Source organism: Callorhinus ursinus, unplaced genomic scaffold (assembly GCF_003265705.2).
Source record: "Callorhinus ursinus isolate GAN/ISIS: 27379988/994484 unplaced genomic scaffold, GSC_fseal_2.0 scaffold10, whole genome shotgun sequence".
NCBI lineage: Eukaryota > Metazoa > Chordata > Mammalia > Carnivora > Otariidae > Callorhinus > Callorhinus ursinus.
This window is the reverse complement of record NW_027397072.1, coordinates 54055155-54078063: the sequence shown is the minus strand read 5'-3', so window position 1 is coordinate 54078063 and position 22909 is coordinate 54055155. Positions and strand designations below refer to the sequence as shown.

Sequence of the window (22909 nt, the reverse complement as noted above, 5' to 3'; positions counted from 1 at the left end):
ATGGAGATGACCTTGTCTGTAAGACAGAGATGACCTTGTCTGTAAGACAGAGATGACCTTGTCTGTAAGACAGATATGATGCTTCCCATAAAGAGTTCCTGTGAGATTTAAATGAAACTAGATTTATAAAGTGTTTGCACTGTGGCTGGCACATGATAAATATTCAGTAAATATATCACTATTGATGTGCATCATTATTAGATCAGGGGTTATGTTTTCTATTGGCCACTCTGCTTGAGTGGGCACATGTGAACACATCTAGAAATCCCATGAAGAGGTAAACTGGCCAGTATTTGTTGCATATATGCAATACCTGATAGAGGCTTGCATTTCATTCTAAAATGTTGATTTTATTCACTTAACAAATATTTATTAGGAAACTTCAATTGGCCAGATGCTCTTCTAGGAGGTGTGTTTAGATTGGTGAAGAGACTGGTTGAACTCCCTGACCCTGGGACCCTACTTTTTGATGGTTGAGCTTCAATTCCATTTTATTCATCAGTGCTACTCTTTTCTTATTCTGATTTTACCAGAAAGAAGGCCTCAACTAGATGCTCATCTCTCCTTTAACACTTCGTGATTCACGACTGATTATGAATCCCCCTAATTTATACAAGGAGAGTATGACAGGGCTGAGGTCATCAAGAAATAAGACTGGGATTGGGAAACAGTGGAATGCATTTTGTATGCTGGGGTGCACAATAAATACTTGAAACCCCACAAGTCTCAAGTTCACTAATCTAGAGGGTTTCCTCTATTTTTTAAACCTTGCCCATTACTCAGCACAATGCCCTGCACATAAGAAATGCCCAATTAATTTTTCTGATTGGTTAATAAAGGAGATAAGAGAGAAAGACTAGGTTTTTTTGGTTAAAAATCCATGTTATGAATCTTTTATCAGAACATTATTCAACATTATTTTCTCTCCATAACACACACACACACACACACACACACACACACACTCAGGCACACGTGCACACATACACCTCTCTCCTTTCTTCATTCCTCCCAGTTAACTTTTCTGAGCCAGACACTATGAGGGTGCTCAGGATACTAAAATGAATAAGACATGGTCCTTCTTGCTCTCAAGAACCTCTTTATAGCTCTAGCAACTTATCACCTGCAACCATGCAATAAAAGCACAAAGATGTTTATCCCTGAGGCCATGGGGCTTTCAGCCCACCTTTGGAGTCAGGGAGACCTTTCTGAGAGAGAAAACTGAGATTAGAGACTCAAATACTCCTTTAAAAAGAACGTCTTGCTTTTGAATGGTGCTTTATATCCTTAAGGGACCTCTTACAGAACGTGGAAGGTTGTATAAGTGTGCACTGTACAAGGGCCTTGGCAGAAAGGGTGAGGAGGGCTGAAAGCCACTGGTGCTCCTCTCATCAAGTTATTACCCTGGTGTGTGGCTGCATCCATCCATCCATCCAGAGGCAGAGGAAACCTATTTCTCCACTCAAAGGCCCCATGTGCTCCCCAAGGACAGCTCCTGGCCCAGGGATATGAAATGGGATCTTTGCTTGGCACAGGATGACAGCATCTCTCCTCTGATTTTGTCCTTCTAGGTAGCCCTGCTCCACCCCCAAACTCTTGGTGATAATGGATTTTCTTGCTACACTTCCTTTTCCCCATATTTAGACCTACTGCAAGCTCTCTTTAAGGCCCCAAGGAAAATGGTAATAATGTCTTCCATCTCATATCTAAGTTTTTCTCCATAGCCTCAAGTTAAAAATGCTTCCCTCTGTGCTGGTGTCCTGTGCGCCCAGGCTTTTCTTTGGTTTCTGAACATCTGTTGTGTTACTTTTCAGATCTGAGATTTTCATGTCACTCTCATCTCCTGGCTTTCGTTTGCCCCTTTCCCTCTGATCTCTTTCTTAATCCCCAGGCCTTACCTGTCAACACCAGAGCTTGGGCGACGTCCACAGCTCTTGGTCCAGCTTTACATCTAACCAGGCCCAGAACGGGATTTCCCTGCCTGTTTAAACCCACTTTGTCCTCTGACCTCCTTCCCTGCCTCTGCGAACAGGTGTCCCAGACCCATGGGCTGTCTGAGGACAGGGTTGCCTCTAGTTGATCTTGTATCCCAGAACCTGACACGGTTCCTGGTACACACTGTGTGCTCAGCCAGGGTACGGCAAACGAACAGGTGGAGAAGGCTGCCTTACCTGAGGTCACCCCAAGCCTCACACGGGTCTTGGCCTCCCACTTCTCGTCGGGTGGTTCCCCTCACAACCGCCTCCCCTCTTCTGTCCTTCTGCACGGCCACCATCCAAACTAGGCCTCTGGATTTGCACCTGGAATGTTGTACAGTGCCCGGCTAGTCTTCTCTTTGTCCTCTTCTCCCTCTCTCTCCCTTCTTTCATCCCTTCTCTCTTTCATCTCGTCTGTCTTTTCTCTCATTTAACCTAAAATCGAGTCCATTTTAATAATAATAGCCTCCATTTAATGCCCGTGTTCTAAGAAGCAGACCGTGGCTTGGACCTCTCCACTTATCATTATTCATTCTTGTAGACTAGCCGCCCACAAGGTACATATCATTATCACAACTTCACGGAGGAGGAAACTGAGCCTCGGAGACAGAACATGACTCACCCAACGCTACATACGTAGAAGCCTGTGCCCTCTGCTACTTCATCCTGCCCTCTCTTTCAGGCACTGTGTTAGCTGTTGGGGATACAAGGATGAGCAAGGCCAAAGGCAGAGCCCCTTTAACTCTTTAGAGCATATGTGGAGAAGGAAGACAGAGTAAGAGAGAGGACTAGGCAGGATGAGAAGTGCTCTGATGGAAGCGTTCCCAGTTAAAAGTGAACAGAGCCCAGGGAGTGACTGAGTCCGGCTGAGCTAGGAAGGCTTCTCATGGGACATGTGGGCTGAAGTAAGTCTTGAAGGATGAACAAGAGCCTTCCAAGGGGTCAAATTGGGGGTGGGGGGGGTAGAATATTCCAGCAGAGAGAATAGCGTGTTGTCAAGAAGGAAAGGCAGTATGCGTGTGGAGAAGGAGCGGGAAATGCGGGAGGAAAACCACAGGACTCTGAACCCTTGGTAGGGAGTTTAGCCTGCATCTTTTAATGATGAAGGTGCTGGAGGATCATCGGAGGCTTCAGGCAAGTAACATGATCAGATTTGTGTTTTAGAAGGACCATGTCAGAGACAATGTCACCAATGGACTGGAGGTGAGACTGGTAGAAGAGACACATAAGGGAGCTATTGTGGAAATCCAGGGGGAGAATAGAAGGGCCCACAAAAGCAGGGAGGTGGGTGGGTAGAGAGGAAGGCTGGATCTGAGAGAGAGTTGTTGATTGTGGTGACTGTGGAATGGGGCAGCTTTCTGGTTTGCTTGGGTGGCTGGGAAGACATCCCTCACAGCCCATCATGGAGATCTGTGGAGGTAAAGCAGGTTTGGGCGTGTGTCTGTGGGTGTAAGGTAAAGGGAATGGTGGAGGGGGCAGGGTAAAGTTGCACTTTCACTAGCAACATGGTGACCTTGAGATTCCCATCGAAGTACATGTAGACAGTTGGACAGACAGGTCTGCAGCTCAGGTTTCTGGGGGTGAAGCATATATTATCTACGCCCTTTTCAAAGCCATTTAACATGGTTCCCAGACTAATGCACAGCTTGTATCAACATATTGACAAAATACCCAGCTTTGGATGAACCATTAGCATCTCACCCGTACATTTGGAACCATCTAAAATAGAATCTAAACTGAAGCATAGCTGAGAGCAGATAGAAGAAATATCTCAAAAGTAGACCCTAGAAGATTTTGTGATTGATTATTTTGGGGGTTAGGGGTCAGAAGATGGGAAGATGAAGAAAGGAAGTGATAATGCTTCCCAAGCTGACTTCTCTGTTTATACTTCTTTTTTGAATTTTCTCTTGCTCCAACTTGTGGCAGAGAGTAGCTAACTTCTACTACAGAAACAGAAGTTTCTGGGCATCCTCTGGGCATGTGGCACTTCTTCCATTTGTCTTCCTCTCTTTCTGGTGCCCTCCCAGACTGCCGACTAAAACTCAGCATACACAGTCTATATTTTCGTCTATATTTTCTCCCGGACCTCCCTCGCCCAGGTGCATGAAGTGGTTCCATATAACCTCTCAGATCAAGGCTGAGCTTCTCACTCTGCCACCTGAAGCCACTTCTTCTCAGGGATCTCTAGCTTGATTTCCTATTTGATGAAATGCTGCCCCACCATTTACAACCCATTTTTGTCTCATGCTTAGTAATGGTAACACTCTGATTCCAGGAAGTGCTGACCAATAGAACTTTCTGTGCTGATGGAAATGTTCTCTATCTGTGTTGTCCAATCCTGTAGCCAAGAGCCACTCGGGGCTACTGAGCACTTGAAATGTAGCTGGTGTGATTGAGGAACTAAATTTAATACACTGTAATTCATTTACATGTACATAGCCACAAATAGCAAGTGGCTACTGTTTTGAACAGCACAGTCAGAGGGGCTTCTTTCTCTCTCTACTAAAGTCAGGGTGGGTTTCTGACTTTACTGAGGCCCTCGCTTCCCACTTCCCCAGAGTGTTCTGTAAACGCTTAGCAACTGCTTTCTGACTTCCTGCCTTGCCTGGTCTGCCTGCAGCCTGCTCTCCAACCCACAGGCTGGCTCAGATCTCCTTCCCACAGGGCTGGGAGCGTGCACTCAGTGTGCAGGGACTGGCTCACAAGTGAAGCTTATCACAGTTATTATTTTCTTTATGAGAAACAGCTCCATTAATAGTAACAGATTTCTTTGTTTACTTTATCTGGGAACAAGTCACACCCACAAAGAAGAGAGACTGTTCAAAGGAATTAACAAGGAAACTTAGCCAAAAACAAGTCGGACTCAAAGCCCACCAGGCTTCCTTCCCTGATATTTGAATCATCTCAGGATAGGTCTGACTGATGAGCGATGCTGAAGGCCAACGTGGGAGATGGTTCTGACATGGGACAGAAAGCTCCCCTGCTTAGTCACTGGTTCACTGGAAGCCCAGCTCTCACCTCCCCAGTGTTTGGGGCTAATTCCAGCAGTGTGGAGGCTTGTACTGGGCTATCCACACTCCGACTTGTAAGCGTGACACACGGTGGGTAGTCATACCACCCACGATGAGGATGGTAACAGGCCCTCCAGAAGCACTGGGTGGATGTCTGGGTGAATGGTATCATTTCTGGAATATAAAAGATGGTTAGTCAAGGCCTTGACCATATGCAGACAGAAAAGATGGTTGCCTACCAGTCCCAAGGGCATCCAAGTCCCTCTTGGCCAAGTCCGAGAACATAAGATCCTCATACCTCCTCTTGCCTTTGCTAGGCCATTCTGTAAAGCACAGATGTTTCTAGAGGAGGTTTTGTTTTTGTGTATTTGTTTTTGTCATCGTTTTTGCCACAACAGAGCATAAAAATTTCACAGAATTAACCACAGAATAATGTTCCAGCAACCAAATTCCATGTTGAGTTAATTCTCTTCAATCTACAGTGTCTTTTTGGCGTCTGTTTCCCCCATCCCCCGTTAGTTTCTCCCATCATGGTTCTAACAATTTCTTTGGGTCTCTGGGGATGGTTCAGGAGGCCTGAGTCCTCATAACCATTGTGTGGCATCTGCTTGTTTCTATCCTTTTCTGGGCTGGCTTCATTTGTTGGCATCACCCAGAAGCCAAGTGAAGCTCCCTCATTATGGCTCTGTTTGGAGGGTGGCCCTCCCTCCCTAGTCCGATGCTACTTCAGGTGAATGGTCATACCAATGCTACTTTAGGAGAATGGCTGGGCTATGCTGAGGCTATTGGGGTGAAGGAGAACACCCCTGAATTTGCCAGAATGCCTCACTCCTCCATTTTCTCTAAAGGTTGTGGGTGCGAACATTCTTTTTCATCTCTGTCTATTATCTGCCCTTTTCTAGGACAGATAGGAGTCTTCACAAGTTACGGTCTCTGATCTAGAGAGACACAGAGCTGTACACCGTTCTTCAAATTCCTTCCTCCCATTTTATTCCTGCCAAGACCCTCCTATCATTCCTTTAGATCATGTACACAGCCTTAGAGTACGTGACTAGCCTCAGTGTGGTTGTTGTTTGAACTACAGGTGGGAGATCATGAAGACAGTAGTTAACTGAGGAGCAAGATCTAAGATAAAATTCTTAACTGGGGTGTCAGGACACACTGATATAAAGCAAACCCTTTGCAAGCATGCTGCCAACTTGTCATCAAAATGTCGAGTTACTTTTTACTACAACCGGGCTTATGCACTGTTATGATGATGTCTGCCCAAGAGAAGGTTGAACCGAGTATGCTTTGTCCTCTGGTGTCCAACATAGTATGGCCTCTCCAGTCCCTGGTGGGAGGTGAGGGGTGATCACAGGCTACAAGGGATGTGACAGGAACATAGGCTCCTTGTGAGGATCAAGGGAGCAGAGTCGTCTTCAGACGGCCATATAGGACTGAAGGGTAAAACACATAAATAGGGTGATAACTCTGAATACAATTAGTCTGTGATGCCATATAAAATTCTGGTATTTGAAAGTATGCCATGAACAGAAATAAAGGTTGAAAGCCATAGGCATAGAAGGAGATAGAAAGAAAGAAATCAAAAGCAATGGGAAAGGTTGTTGATTCAATGCATTAAAGATAGGAATGAAGGAAGAGAGGAAGCTTGATGATGGAGCGACACCTTGAAAGCACAGGGAAGTTTAGGAAGCTCTCAGAGATGATCTCCAACCTTGTAGCGGAAGCAACGTTACCTGTTGATAAAATGAACGAGTCACTTTTGCTTCCCTTGGGACAAGTTATATATGTCCAAGTTATATATGTTTATATATGTTAGCTTGTTTAATCTCTACAATGATTCCATAGAGTAGGGACTGTCATTACCCTAGTTTAACAAGCGAGGAAACGGAGGCTCAGAGAATTTGTGTACTGGACTCAAGGGTCTAAGAGCCAGGAAAGGAAGAGCTGGTCTCCAACCAGGCTGGGAGAAACTGGCCAAAGTGAAGTTGGCTGCATTCAGCTGTGTCATGAATGTTCCGGGGACCCACAAAAGCTGAAGAAAGGGGCTATAAGACAGAGACTTCTTCCAGCAAGAACAGGAGTGCAGGCACTCGGGGGTGGCAGCACGTGATTGGGGCCTGGTGCTCCCATGTGGTGGACGTCTGTAGAAGGGTACCGTAGAACTGGCAGGGAAAGAAAGGAGGTGGGGCTCAGAAGACATATACCAGCCGGACCACAGGCCTGCAGACCCGTCGCTGTGGAGGGAAGGAAAGGAGACCGCTATCCGGGGCTGGGAGTTACCCTGGAGACGAGCTGTGGACACCTGGACCTGATCGGGTGACAGCAGCGCTCTGGTGTGAAAACATGAGGGTCTGGATTCAAATTCCCCTTCTGTGTTCTGCTGGCAGATGCGTTTCCCATTGAGTCCTTGTGTGTCGTCGGCCCAGGGAAGGGCCCACCCGACAGGTCCCGTGGTAGGAAAGCAGCTACGGTGAGGCCCCCGGTGGAGCATAAAGGGCTCTAAATACGCTCAGAGGGCCAGGGACAGAGTGGCAATGGATGACACTTGGCAGGAGCACTCCGGAAGGGCCAGCTTCCTGCACGGTGGGGGCGTGGAGCGGGCCAGGGGCTCGGGGTCTGCTGCGGAGGGACGCTGCGGGGCGCCAGGTCCTGCTTTGGGGACAGTGCCCGGCCAGCTTCCGGCTGCCTCTGCAGCTGCGTAGGACTCCCTGAACCCTCCGAGCGGGCACCGTTTTCTCTTTCTCTTGTCAGATACCGACTCCCACGCAGGAAAAAGGAAGCACCTTTTGTCAGATGCTGCGGCCACTTCCTCTTCGGAAGGCTCCAGCCAGCCTTTCTCTTTGCAGAATGACGGGGCCGGCGCCGGGCGCCGGACTGCGTGTGCGTCGGGCCTCTGGCTGTCGCCGGCTTCCCGGTCCCTGGCCGGCCCGCGCCCGGAGCAGGCCGCTCGGCTGCCTCTCGGCCGCCCGGGGCTTCGTGCCTCCCGCAGGCCGGGCCCCCTGAGCCGGCCCGGCTGGGGCGCAGCCAGCCTCTCGGCCCCTTGGGGCTTCCTCTGTGGCCTCGGCGCCGCACTCTCCCCCACCCCCGCCCCCGCACGCCGCTTCATGTCCCTCAGCCAGCCTGCCTGTCTGTTCCTCTCCATAGCTCGGTCCCGGAGTGTGATGACCGGCGAGCAGATGGCCGCCCTCCACCAGCCGTCTGCCCCCAACCCGCTGGAGAGGCCCATCAAGATGGGCTGGCTCAAGAAGCAGAGGTCCATCGTGAAGAACTGGCAGCAGAGATACTTCGTGCTGAGGGCGCAGCAGCTCTACTACTATAAGGACGAAGAGGAGGCGAAGCCACAGGTACCAGCCAGGCCGTGGGTCCCCACTGGCAGGGCTCCCCTGGCCGGACGCAGGGGGAGGAAAGATCCTCAGGCTTTCACCCTAGGATCCGTCCGAGAGGTGTCCCCTCTCTCCTCCCCACCAGCTTTTAGATCCATAAACTGCGTCGCAGAGAGAACAGGGTGATCCTCGGTGTGCAAAGCCCCAAGGGGAGCACTGAGGAGCTTCCTAAACTCAGCCCTTAAGTGAAGGCTGGTGACACAGTCTTGATGGTGACGCTGAATGTGAGGGCTCAGAGCCAGCGGATTTGCCTTCAGGCAAATTGATTTGTTTGTTCGACCAACATTTACCGAGCATCTATTATGTACCAGATATTGTTTGGGGTACTTGAAATCAACCAGTGAGTAAAACGGATATAAGTCCCTGCATGTGGAACTTAGATGATAAGGGGACAGACAGAAAATAATAAATAAGGAGAGTATGTGGTTTGTTAAAAAGTGATGAGTTCCATGAGATTAAAAAAAAAAAAAAGAATGGGTTAAGGGGAGATCAGGCGTTTGAGGAGGCGAGATGATTTTACAAAGGGTGGTCAGCATGATTAAGAAGGAGAGAGGCAGTTAGCCAGGCAGATCTCTGGGGAAAGAGCACTTCATGCTGAGAGGAAAGCCAGTGCAAAGGCCCAGTGGTGGAGCATGTCTGCTGTGTGCTGAGAATACCAAGGAGGTCAGTGTGGGAGCAACAGAGCTAGGGAATGAGAGGATCAAAGGGGATGGAGTCAGAGAGGGGAGGGCGGGGCTCAGGATCACAGTGCAGATAGCAAAGAGGGGGATCACTGCAAAGACATGAAGGTTTATGCTGAGGGCTGTGGGAAAGCATTGCAAGGTTCTGAGCAGAAAGGGGACACTTCTTTGGCTTATGCTGTAAAAGGAAGGCTCTGGCTACAGTGTTCAAAATAGATTCAGGGCCAGAGGAAGGAGGCATGAGCATAATCTAGGGGAGAGGTTGTGTTGTTTAGAATGTCAGTGGGGGTTGTGGACTGGAGGAAAGTGATCAGGTTGCTGGTATACTTTGAAAGTACAGTAAACAGGATTTCTAATTGGAGTGGATGGGGCCAGAGTGGACTTTTGTCCTAAGTCTTGGGACTAGTGATTCCTCTTGGCCGTCATGGTGCATGAAAGTGAAAGGGCGTGCTATTAACAATTACCCTGGGACCCCAGGTGTAACCTGCATGTCTTGGAGCTCTCAGGATGACTGGCCACCCCATCTAGAGCTCATGTCTGTGGAGGTGGAAGAGTGAGCTTGGCCAGAAGGAACTTATTAGGGAAGACAGACTCTAGAACCTTCTGGATCCAGGAACAAAAGACCCAAGAATGCTAAGGGTATTGAGGGTGGATGGCAGGGTATGTAAAGAAACAAGACAGTCATTTTGGAAGAGGACAGTTCTCTTTAAGAATAAGCTTGGGGATCTGTGACATATCAGCAGCACCTGGTTAACCAGGCCCTCCACTTGAGTGTCTGTCACTGCAAAGGCTGGAGAAGGGCCAGAGACCCCACCACAGACTGGGTTCTTGCTCAGTGACCTGTGCATGGTAACCAGACTTCCTTTTACTTTATGAACAACCCAGACCCTATCAGAGCCAAGCAATTATAGGCTAAGGTGGTGGGGACTAGTGCATGAGGAGCTGACGCAGCAAGTCTTCCCATCTGCAGAATGAGGGAGGTGGCACTAAAGCATTAGCCTTCCCAAATCAGCAGGAAGGACAACTCGGTGGGGTTTACTTCCCCGAGATGTAGATGATGAGAGGTATAATATGTCCAAGCTTGTATTCCTTCCCTGGCTCTTCTACCAGGAAATTGGCCAGGTAACTATTTAATTTTTCTGGACTCCTCTTTCTTCTTTTATAGAATGAGACAATCGTTATCCGGCCTGCACTTACCACAGGCTCAAATGATATGAAGCATGTGTAAATAAAATGTTTTGTGAAAGCTGATGTCAAAGGTTAAATAAATTATTGGAGGTCCTAGATTCTCTCCTTTGCTTCTGAAGGAAGTCCTTCCGGGGGTAAAGTAGCCTGGGATAATTAGGCAAAGCTTCTTCTAGGAGAAGAAGCTTTTTTTTTTTTTTTTTTTTTTAAGGAACTCTATTACTATAATACATCAGATCAATAGGTTGAGATCAATAAGTCAAATAAGGAAAAACTGCACAACCCCTAAATTGTGACTGAAAGAAGCATTTGGTAAAATTCAGTACTCATTTCAGATATAAAAAGTTTTTTAAAAAGCTTTTAGGGATGAATGATAATGTATTAGAAAAAAGATTTTACTGTATATAGATATGGATACCTTGATTACAAAAGTTATATGTGTGCATGGTAGGAAATTTGGAAGATGTGGAAGAACACAAAGCAGAAAATGAAAAAGATCCCATTAGCAAGAAATAGGCACCCAAATTCTCACTTCTTCCAGTTATTTCTATACGTATACATTTAGAAACTCATCTATTCTAAATGCAAATTAGTATAATAATATTCTTCATTTAAAAATTAACAATAAGTCATGAATTACTATTATTATAGATAAATATTCTTTTACAATGTAATTCTTAATGGTGGCAGAATAATCTACTGTATGGACATTTTATAATTTATTTAATTTTCTAATGAATTTGGGCTGATATTTTTATATTATTATTACAAATAAGAGTTAAGTGGACATCCTTGTAGACTTTTTATATATCCATCATTATTTTGTTAAGATAAAGGAAATCTATTAAAAATAAAGCATTTATTTAACACCGTTTTGGGATTCATAGACATGTCAAACATCTCGAAATGACATGAAAGTTACAGACATGAGCTAAATTCTTGGGGAAAAATAAAGGTATATTTCTATGCCATGTTTCGCACCATTCATGATTCTGGATGGACTAAAGACTTAAATGTAAAAAAAAGTGAGTTCATAAAAGTCCTAGAAGAAAACGCAGCTACCTGCATAATCTTTGGAAGGCAGGTGTTTTTCAAGCATAGTGTAAGCAACAAAGACAGCACAAGGTAAAGGCTAATTTAATTACATAAATAAAAATATCTCTACCTTAAAAACCAATTATCATAATGTGAAAAGGCAAATAATAAGAAGGAAAAATTGTATATGTGCATATAGTACACAAATATTCTTAATATTTAAAGTATTCTTTCAAACCTATTTTTAAAAAAAGTCCAAATAGCTCAATAGAAAAGTGAGCAAATGACGCAAATGGACAATTTACCAAAGAAATGTAATCACCAATATGCGTATATAAAAAAGTTCAGTCTCGGTAATAATTAAAGACATACAATGTAATCTAACGAGACATCACTGTCCCCTTGTCAAATGAGCAAAGCTTTTCTAGAAATTTCGGTGTTGGAAAGGACAGGGAATAGGAATTATAATGCACAGCTGATGGAAATGAAAATCCCGTACCACCTTTCTGGAGGGTAATACATGCCTTTTTAAAAAATGCAAACTCTTTGACCCTGCATTTCTAATTCTAGACATTTAACCAAAGTGGTTGCTTAAGACTGGTGTAGATAATTATTTTTTTAAAGATGTTATTTATTTATTTATTTATTTATTTATTTATTTATTTATTTGAGAGAGAGAGAGCATGAGCTAGGGGCTGGGGAGGGGAGGTGGGGGTGAGACAGAGGGAGAAGCAGACTTTCTGCTGAGCAGGGAGCCCGATCCGGGCTGGATCCCAGCACCCTGAGATCATGCCAGAGCCAAAGACAGCTGCTTAACTGAATGAGCCACCCAGGTGCCCTAAGACTGATGTAGATAATTAAATTTACCTGTACATGTTTTCACTACAGTCCTGTTTATAATAGTGATGTTAAAAACAATACCCAGTTGTAGGGGCTAAGTTATATCAAGGAAATTTTGTATATTTATACAAAGAATATAAGTCTGCTGTTATGCCCTAAATTAATACTTTTTGAAATAGAAAGATATCCATAATACTGCTTTGAAAACAAAAGCAAAAAAGGCCAGTTCACAACAGAGGATGAGGTATCTAACTAATCCCATTGTTGAGGGAAAAAATAATGAATGTGAATTTATGGGAAAATGACTGGGAGAGAAGTACTCAGACCTGTTAATAGTGGTTATCTCTTCTGAGCACTGGAGGTGCAGACAATTTTTGATTTTCCTCTTTTTTGTCCATTTTCTAATTTTTCTATAAGGCATAAATTAGTTACAAATTTAAAAAGAACACACACAGTTCTATCCCTTAAAAAAAATCTCAGACAGAAACCCCAGTAATCTTGGAACAATCAGGTGAAAAAGGCCCTCATGTACACTGATGATATGCATATAAGCTGGTGCAAACTTTCTAGAAAGCCATTTGGACGAATTTCTAAGAGCCAAAAAAATATCATAGGCTTACAGCGAGTCATTTTAGTTTTAGGAAGTGATCCAAGAGAAATAAGATACGTGCAGTGCTGTTTATAATGAGAAACTGTGAACTTAACGTCCAACAAAGGAGAATGATTAAATAAATGATCGGCCCCTCTCTGATGGACCTCCTGTGCCTGCCTCCCAGGAGGCTCGGGGCTCAACAGAAGGCAATCTGTGCATTTTTTCCCCTGAGGTGTCAGCATGGTCTGTCCAGCTTTAATAGCATAATGCTCTGTAAATCTTTGACTTAGCTTGATAGAACTCATTCCAACAGGTTCTTTGTCAGGGAAATTGTTTAAACCAGAACCTCAGCAAACTGCCCTCGAGTCTCTGCTACAGTGATGGTTCTGGACAGTCCTAGCTTCTTTGTTCCCTTGTCTCATCTCCTTTTCAGGGACGTTACCGCAGGTGGCTGGGAAATGTTTCACAAATGGCTCTCTGGTGGCCGAGCTGATCGTGATGCAGGATTAGCCAATTTCCGTGGTGTAAATACACCAGCCTGGCTGATTCAGGCTGCTAACATGACATCACTGAACACAGAGTTGAGAAGAGATGTGTAAAGCACAGTGTTTTATAGTATTTTAACCACACAGATAGAACAGATGTAAATAACCACATGAACAGAAATCATAGTAAAATATAGTAAATAACTAGGAATCGCTGAACTCTATTATTACCTTGATTTTTAATATAAAATATTTCATTATAGGCTTATATAATTTAACTTTTGATGATGGCTGTGTTTAACAACTGGCTCACATTGTTCCTGAAAGTGTGACAGTGCATCCTTGTGAGCCGCTGTACGTGGGCTCCAGCACCCCACTGCTCCAGCTATCTGCCCTGCTTCATTGCTGTAGGATGTGTGACCTCCTACTTCCATCTTTGCACAGAGTCCACCCCAGTCGACTTGCAATGTGGGGAAGAGTGGCCACTTGAGCCCTTCCTGTCCGGGGCCATTCCTCCCTCCCCATCAGTGTCCCCACCCCCACTACTGTCTCTCTTATGGCTTCCCACTCTCCTCTCTTCATTTATGATGTCCAAGGTTCTTGTGCTCAAGATGAGGAAGGGCTTGCAGTTTGTCATTTATGTCTTGGGGTGAATAAGTTTAACTCTGATGGTTACTTCTTCCCCCAAAGTAAGTGGGACTTGTAAGTAAAGTCTTACTTGTCATTCTGAAATCCCGCTGACTGGAGTTTGAATCACAGCATTCCAATTAACTAGCGCTGTGATCTTGGATCAGCTAATTAACCTCTCTGACCCTTATTTCCTCATGTCTCCAGTGGGGAAAATAACAGTCTGTCCTTCAGAGAGTTCTTTTTATTTATTTATTTATTTATTTATTTGACAGAGAGAGACACAGCAAGAGAGTGAACACAAGCAGGGGGAGTGGGAGAGGGAGAAGCAGGCTTCCCGCGGAGCAGGGAGCCCGATGCGGGGCTCGATCCCAGGACCCTGGGATCATGACCTGAGCCGAAGGCAGACGCTTAATGACTGAGCCACCCAGGCGCCCCCTTCAGAGAGTTCTTATGAAGATTTAATATGATAATATATTCAGGGCATTTAGCACAGAGCCTGGCACCTAGTTACTGCTCGATAAATAGTACTTACATATTTTGTACTTTAGTTTTACTGTTTTTGGATGAAAGTGATTTGGACATATCAAATAATAGAGGCATTTAGGAGAGGCAGTTACTTCTGAAATTATACTTTCCTTTTCTTCTGCCAGGCAGTGCTCCCTCTTGTCTAAAAATAATGTGGCTTTTTATTCTAGTGCCATAACTCATGCAAAGAAGCCCAGCTGCACAATCTCAGGGTCATTTTTTTTCCTGAGGCCATTGATTTTATTTAAAGATGATGAGGGCCTTGTAGGTTTGAGGTTATTTTCAAGTAATAAAATTAGAGAAATGTAGAAAAATACAGAATTCCCTTTTATAGACACTTTTTCTTTTTTCCTCCTTCCCCCTCTCCATCTCTCCCCTTCTCCTCTTTTCCCCCTCCTTTTCTTCTTCTTTTTCTTCTACTCTTTTTCTCATTCAGTCTTAGACATTTTTAATTCTAGACTCTCAAGAAACATTTATTCGTTCAGGCTCCGCAGCTGATCTGAGAGTTAAGACTCTTGCCCTGTACTCTCAAAAGTTCAGAAATAACAGAAGTAAGACCAGTGAATCACCGAAGTAATAACTAGTAAAAATTTATTTTGCATACACCAAAGAGACAGTTTGCAAACTGGAAGCACTTAAGCCAAAAACGTGGAATGAGGCTCAGGGATATATTGTTATAAAGCAGCATTTTAAGTTGAGAAAGCAGTGACTGTTTTATTTTTTATAGTGATTGGTTATAATATGAGAATTTCCTTAGGGGCGCCTGGGTGCCTCAGTCAGTTAAGTGTCCAACTCTTGATTTCAGTTCAGGTCATGATCTCAGGGTCATGAGATCGAGCCTCACTTAGCGCAAAGCTGCTTGAGATTCTCTCTCTCCTTCCCCCTCTGCCTCTCCCCGCCTCTTGCGCACGTTTCCTTAAACGATAGGAAACTGGTCAGTGACTATAGTTCAAGTTTTGCTTATGATTTCCAAGATTTGCTTATGCTTATGATTTGCTATGCATAAGCAAGAAATGATCCAGGTCAAGTTTGTCTTGCAAAGTAAGCGAAATTGAGCTTTGTATGACTAAACTGGTTTTGTTTGCTCAGGGACTTTTCCAAGGCTTCCTCTCTGTTTTTGATGCTAATGGGTTTTTTGATGCCAATCCTCTTCATTGACACTGTTCTAAAGACACATATATTTACTCAGCTAGAATCAGACACGCTGCCTGTCATGGCCAGTGAGATATAAATTCTGACAAGCCAAGTCTAGGACAAATAAGCTGTGTCCCTTGGTGCAGTCGCTTAGATTTCTGCAGTATTGATTACCTCGTCTGCAAAGTAGAAGAGGCACATGTCTCCAGGCTTATGGTACAGAGCTGCCGTGGGGATCTAATGAGATATTGCATGTGATGGTGCATGTAAGTGCTAAAGCACTGAGCACACAAGTGACTTGTTTTTCTGATAACATATTCACATATGAGAGGTCACCTATCCTTCTGCAACCTCACTTCCTGCCATGGATGCAGGATCCTCCTCCCCACTTCGGGGGGACATGAAGCTGATGGGTCCCGACCACCTCAACTTGAGCTCACTGCTGAGATGAATTACCTGTCTGTCCCTTACTAGCTCTGTGACATTGGGCAGATTATAGAACCTTTCTGGTTCCCAGGTTCCTCATTTGTAAATGTGCATAATGACACCTGGCTGGGAGGGTTGCCGGAAGGACTAAATGGGTAACATAGTCAAGGTGCTTAGCAAAGGGGCAGATGCTTGGAATGTGCGGCTCAGCAGCTCTTGCTGCTACTAAGTACTCTATCTTCTTGACTGGCTACCTGTGGTTCCATCCCCTGTGCAATCTCTGGCAGCCGGGCAGGTAGAATGCCCACCATACTACCTCTGCAAGGCATACCAGTCTCTGCCCTGCTTACAAAGATCCGATGTCTGGTTTGGCCAGGAAGTCAGGTCCTTGGAAAAGTGGGAAGAGGCAAGTGTTGCTGATGGCATCCCCTCCCCTCACTCTTCTGTCAGGACCTTGTTCTTTTCTCTCTAGGCACCTAGCTTGCTCTCAGATAGCTGTCACTTAATTTGTCAGAGGCTTGAACAGCAGAAGGGCCCCGTTCAAAACTGGGATGCTAGCTTTCCATATTCCTCTCCACCTACCTGTCTTCTTCCCTGATCCCATCATTATCCTGTCTGTCCTTCAACTTAATTTTAGGGGACCAAATTGCTGCTTACCTTAAAGGGCCAACTTTTGATCTTTCAGGGTTGCATGTATCTACCAGGAAGTACGATCAAGGAGATCGCCACAAACCCAGAAGAGGCGGGGAAGTTTGTCTTTGAAGTCATTCCAGGTAGGCAACAAAAGTGGGGACAGAGGTACATTATATTCCCGTCTTACTTCTGGATCCTAGAAGTCAAGACTGACTCTGTCAGCCAGCTAACTAACCAACTGAGTAAGAATGCATTGTAGTTCTGTATGTAGTTAACGAACCTATACTAGTTCATTAGCTGGCAGGCCAACTAGGTGGGTGCACGTGTGGTTCAACCCTGTAAGCATCTCGTGAGTGTGTGCTTGGAGACACGTATTCCACCAGGCGCTGGCACACTGTTCTGAAAAGTACATCATCCCTGCTCACTAAAAGGAGCTCAGTTTCCAAGTTGAGTGAGATATTAAAATGAATAGTTACAATGTAAACTGAGCGATGTGAAATTGCCATTTTGGTAGGTCAAAAATGGTCCACGGTCAATAGTCACATATGTTTCAACACAACCTAATAAGAAATGACAGCCGCGAATTACTAAGCACTTAGCACATGTCAGGTGCTGAAAGTCCTCTATTGCGCATGTTAGCAGCGTGCTGGAGGGTGCTTCTGCCCAGGCAAGAGTTCCCTTCCTCAAGTGTATCTGGGGCAAGAGGAGTTGATCTTACTCTGTCTCAAGGGGAATTCGGGTTTGTGTGAGCCTAGCACACTGAGGCTGCTTCTCCTTATCTCGTGCTCCTTTGCCAGCCCCAGCCCCGCCAGGAACTCCAGACCCGCTGGTCAGGTGGTGACATAGCAGGGGAGGCCACCAGTCCCCTGAGCGAGCGCCCCTTCCCTTAACCCCCCTCCTTATCACTCGCTCAAGGCAGCACGCGCCTAAGACATGACAAAGACGGCAATGTAGCCGTGAGGTTAGAGTGCCTGGTCTGGAGCTGGCCTGCCCTGCTCTGAATCCTGGCCCTGCCGCTTTCTATCTGTGTAACTGTGATCAGGTTATTTCCTTTTTTCCTGCCTGTTTCTTTATCTGTGAAATGTGGACAATGATGAGGCTAGTGAAGATGAAAGAAAGAAATCGATCTGGCACATTTGGCATAGTGACTGATATATAGTTAGTGCCATGTAGATGTGTGATCTTCGGGGATAACTGGAAGAAATTGTAATGTAGAAATCAATCCTAAAACTGGCTACTGCTATAGAAAACAAAGAAAGACCGTTTTTAAAGTTCAGCTCTTCCGGGTGGCCTCCTTCCCAGTGGGCACTCCTTTGCTTTTTTATCTGAGTTCTGTCCAACTCTCTTCCTCCTCAAAGGAAGAGTTTATTTTTTAGTCTCTCATCTCTAAGAAAACCCCACCTCTTTCCCACAAGATTCTTCTAGTCTGAGGACCCGTTTCCCAGCCCAGTTCATGGGATACAACCGTCCATGGTAACATGTGTCCCAAAGCCTGAATTTTCTATCAAGGGTAACCCTACTGAGGGGCCTGGCTGCAGATTCACTGTGGGCTTTGCACCCCAAGCCCAGTACCCTTGAAGATTGCTATGCTACAGTATCTCATTATCACGTACACTTGCTGCAGGCTCCTGGGTGTGCACGTGCATGTGCGCGCACGCACACACACACACACACACACACACACGTCTCATAAGAACAAACAACAATTCTAAAGCAATAATAAGGTAGGGAACCATTTTCCTAAAGGTTTCCCAAAGGAGCCATCATTCTCAAGTCTTCACCCAACTTAAAGTGAGGCAAGCCTTTGTATTATGATGTAGAGATTTTTCATTCCTCTTTTTGCCATGGTCTTACGCAAGATTATTCTCAGGGACCAATGCTGGCCGAGGAAATGGCCTTCCCAAGCAGGGCCCTTTCTCTGTGATCACCGGTATCAGTTGCACAAAAGCCAGAGAGAAGCCTTTCATTGTAGTTACGCTATGTTTTTCTTTATTTGGGGCAGGCAAAAATTTAGGACAAGTTTCCCTTTCCCTACTTACCTCTAGCAGAATAATTATCTGTTCTCCTTCCACCCAAAGGATGTCATCACGGATACAGAAAGTTATTCCACTTGTTGCATTTCATTCTCGTGCTGCCTGGTGAGATGTTACAACAGATTTATTGAGTACCTGCTATGAGCCAGGCACTATCATAGGAACTGGGAATCCAGAAAAGAACAAGCCTGCGTGCAGCTCACAGTCTAATGGAGGACACTGACAACTGACTGCTTATGATAGAATAAGCACAGTGGAAAAAATTAAAGCAAAGAAAGAAAAATTCTCGTTGAGGTTGGGATAGTGGCAGGTTACTTACCATTTTATTGTTTATTTTTTTACTTTAAAAAAAGATCCTATTTATTTGAGAGAGAAAGAGAGACAGACAGAGACAGTGAGAGAGAGCACGAGTGGGGGTGGGTGGAGAGGGAGAAGCAGACTCCCCGCTGAGCAGGGAGCCCGACACAGGGCTTGATCCCAGGACCCTGGGACCATGACCTGAGCCGAAGGCAGACACTTAACCAACAGCCACTCGGGCGCCCCTCACTTACCATTTTAAATAGAGCAGGCACTCCAATGTGCCCAACATTAATTGTTTTATAGGGCAGCAAAAGATTTTCAAATTCCCTTTGCTTTTGATCTCTTGAACCTATTTAATATCATGGAGCTTCACCTTCTTTACCCTTTGGGATGACCTGATTTAGAATCCTTCTTGTCATCAGGTCATTGGTTTTTTTGACCAGAAGTGTCAGTCCATTGAAGCCCTGGCCAGTCAGGAGCATCCTGAGAGCTGGGTGTTTCTCATTGGAGTCGAGAGACAAAACTAATGGCAAAACAAAAGATCTTCCAGAAGTCAGGGTAAACTGAAAAGGCATATTTTTGGTAACACAACAGACTGGAGAATAGGCATGGTGGAGAAAGGTGCCAGAAAAATTTTGGCTAAGGTCAAATTGGAAGCAATAGGGGCTAGTGGCAATTATTGGGGAAAAGATCAGGGGCTATGCCTAGAGTTTGGTGGTCACTTACTGGGTGCCAATGGGCAGGCATCTTTGCACCTCTGGACTTGAGTTCCATTGGCTGTAGAATGGAAATGATACTAGAGCCCATTCTATTTCAAAGGGATATTGTGATTCCTCCAGGATTCTTTAGTTCTACCCTGACCACTTTTTACTTCCCATTTTACTTCTGGAGGCACCTAGCTCTCAGGAATGGTCAGGGCCTCCATGGACTGACCTTCCTGGTCAGAAGAGCTGATGACTCAGTGATAAGCTGGATTCAGAATTGGGTTGTCCCAAAGCATAAAAGAATGTGGGGATATTAATATAGGTTCAAGAGATCAGAACCAAAGGAATTTGAAGGTTTTTTGTTGCCCTGCAAGAAAGTACAGGTTTGGGCACAGCTGCGGTGCCAGAACAAACTCTTTTTGAGAGAAATGCCCTGACATTGTGAGAAGAATGTGTTGGTGCTTACACAGACACTTTGAAATTCAATAGCCTCTTGTAATTGAAAGGGATTGCTATTATGTTCTTGTCCTTCCTAAGATGATTTCCTTCTCCCTCTCTTCTCCTTCTCTGTCATTTTTCTTTTTGTCACTTTCTTTCATCCTTTCTCTTGGCAACCTCTTCCTGTTCCACCCCCTTGTCACTTCTTTACCCTTTTGTCTGTAACACAGAACCCAGGAAACATTACATATGTCTGTCCGTAATCATGGGTTTAAAGTGCAAATGGTAAAGAAAGTCCTAACAAACTTCATTTGTCCATCAACTATGTATTGAGGGCCTACCATGTACAATGTCTTGTGCAGGTAGGAGAGAAGAAATCCCGAATAGGAAACACTGATTTTGTGAGAAAGGCACACGTGTGCTCATTGTCTCTCTCTCCTGAGTTGCTGTTCTCCTCCTCACCCCAACAGCTGAACTCATGAGTAGCTTAGGAAAATATCTGTGATGGTGTGAGGGACTACAGTCTTCAAAACTGTATGGGCTGAGCCTCTCTTCTCTAACGCCGACACTGCCCCTTGAACTTCTCTTCCTTTCTGGTAGGAAACGGCTTCTCTCCCCGACAGGAGCACATCTCACCCCAAGGCATCCCAATTGCAAACCACGGGTGTTCAGTGGTTTATCTATAGAATTAGAGTTTTGGGTGCATAGGTATTTGGTTCCCTTGAGGTTAAGTAGATAATGCTTTTGTGTTGTTTCGTCGTTTAATTGAACAAAAGAGGCAGCTGAGGTTGTTTCCCTTGCTTCCCTTTGTCTCGGCCGCTTACTGCTCGAAGACCTTCATTAGTATTACTTCTTCCTCCAGCCTCATGGGACCAGAGTCGCACAGGACAGGACTCCTATGTCCTCATGGCCAGCTCTCAGGCGGAGATGGAGGAGTGGGTTAAATTCCTTAGGAGAGTCGCTGGCACGCCCTCTGGAGGTAAGGACTCTGCAGGCTTTCCTGGGCAGGTGTCTGTGACATCTCAAAGATGGGGAGTTAGGAGCTCCAGACACAATCCCTCCTTGAACGGTGTTCAGGGGACACCACGAGAGGACAACTCTGAGGCCATGCTCATTGCCAAGCATCTAGCTTCCCTCCCTGCATGACCTCAAAGAGCCAACTCTAGATTTGCTGGGCAGACTGCAGCCCTTTGCACCTCAGCGGCAAATGTGTGTGATGCCCTGAAGCAACATTCTGCAGCACCAGGAGTCCGCCTGGTTATGGGGTCATGGGGCCTGAAAGGGTGATGGCAAGATCTATGCCAAAAGCTGGGGGAGGCTGATCGGCACAGGAAAGTGAAGCGGCTGGCCAGAACTGGGGTGGTCAGACTGGGGAGAGGTTCAGGAACTGGGTCCCGTTCACAGGTTCTCGGTGAATTCAGGGTGACCACTTTTCTGGGTTCCATGACTCAAGTGTTTGAGTCTTCTGGGAACCCTGGTGTTGGGGCCCCACTAGAGGAGAAACTGCTGTGAAAAAATATCTATAATTAACACACTGTCCACAAGAGCCAAAATATGGAAAGAGCTCAGATGTCCATTGACAGATGAATGGATAAAGATGTGGTATATATGGGTATATATATACACATATAATATAATATACATATACTACTCAGCCACCAAAAAGAATGAAATCTTGCCCTTTGCAATGACATGGATGGAACTGGAGGGTATTATGCTAAGAGAAAAAAGTCAGAGAAAGAGAAACACCATATGGTTTCACTCATATGCGGAATTTAAGAAACAAACAGATGAACATAGGGGAAGGGAGGGAAAAATAAAATAAGATGAAAACAGAGAGGGAGACAAACCATAAGAGACTCTTAACTCTAGGAAACAAACTGAGGGTTGCTGGACAAGAGGTTGGTGGGGCGATGGGGTAACTGGGTGATGGGCATTAAGGAGGGCCCTTGATGGAATGAGCATTGGGTATTATATGTAAGTGATGAATCACTAAATTCTACCCCTGAAACTAATACTACACTATATGTTAACTAAATTGAATTTAAATAAAAAATTAAAAACAAAACAAAACAAAAACAGCTGCAATTAACAAACAGGTGAATCCAGTATATATTTTTTCCTCTCATAAAAATATGAAGAACTGCTGATATGGGCGATCTCAAGTGACCACTTCGCTTCAACTTTTTAGGAACGTACTTTGTGTCAACTCCAGGATGACTGTATATAATTATTTATCAACTGTGCTGCCTATTATTTTGCAAGTCATGTTGGGGGAGCTTTTACAGCTCAAATATTAAATATTTATTGGATTGCCCAATGGTTCCTTTAAGCCCTTATGAGCGCCATAACAATTTTGTGGAAATTTGAAAAATATAGGAAAATAATCACCCCTACAACCACCAGAGGAATTATGTTTTCCTTCCAGGTGGTATTCATACATACATTCCTTTTCTTATTTTTTTTTTTCCAGAATGACAAGCATGGGATATATACAATTTAATACCTTTTATTTTATAGCTAAAGGGTTTTTCCCATGTTGTTATATTGATTCATTTCAGAGGTCATTTGGTTACCAAAAATAGAAATCACGTGCAATGATGTTAAGCAACAAAGAGGGATTTACTGGGTTGGTACAGTAGCTACTCAAAGAGACCAAGGGAGAACTGCCAAGAGGACTCAGGACTGGGGCCAAGAATTGGACCATCAACCCAGCGCTTATCCTGTCGGTTTCTCTGGGGCCATGCAGCTTCACATTCTGCTTTTCTCTGCATGCCTGCCTGTGTTTGCGTAGTTAGCAGCCCTCCAGTACTCACTCGTGGCCCCGTACAGCTGTGCCAGCCCCAGCTTTCCTGTATTTCCCTTTCAAGCACAGCAGAGGGTGAGCTCAGCC

The 22909-nt window shown here is 45.0% G+C and overlaps 1 protein-coding gene across 3 annotated transcripts in view; it reads left to right on the top strand.

Annotated features, from left to right (window-relative positions):
* The window catches only part of ARHGAP25 (Rho GTPase activating protein 25), an 85676-nt gene that overhangs the window by 31650 nt on the left and 31117 nt on the right, over positions 1-22909 (top strand). The window contains exons 2-4 of one of the 3 annotated variants that reach the window (XM_025868549.2): positions 8138-8337; positions 16594-16681; positions 20879-20995. In XM_025868549.2, the coding sequence (XP_025724334.1) occupies positions 8138-8337; positions 16594-16681; positions 20879-20995 (405 nt within the window). Of the gene's footprint in view, positions 1-7756; positions 8338-16593; positions 16682-20878; positions 20996-22909 lie in introns of those variants that run through there. The other 2 variants (XM_025868550.2, XM_025868551.2) reach the window with 2 other exon arrangements.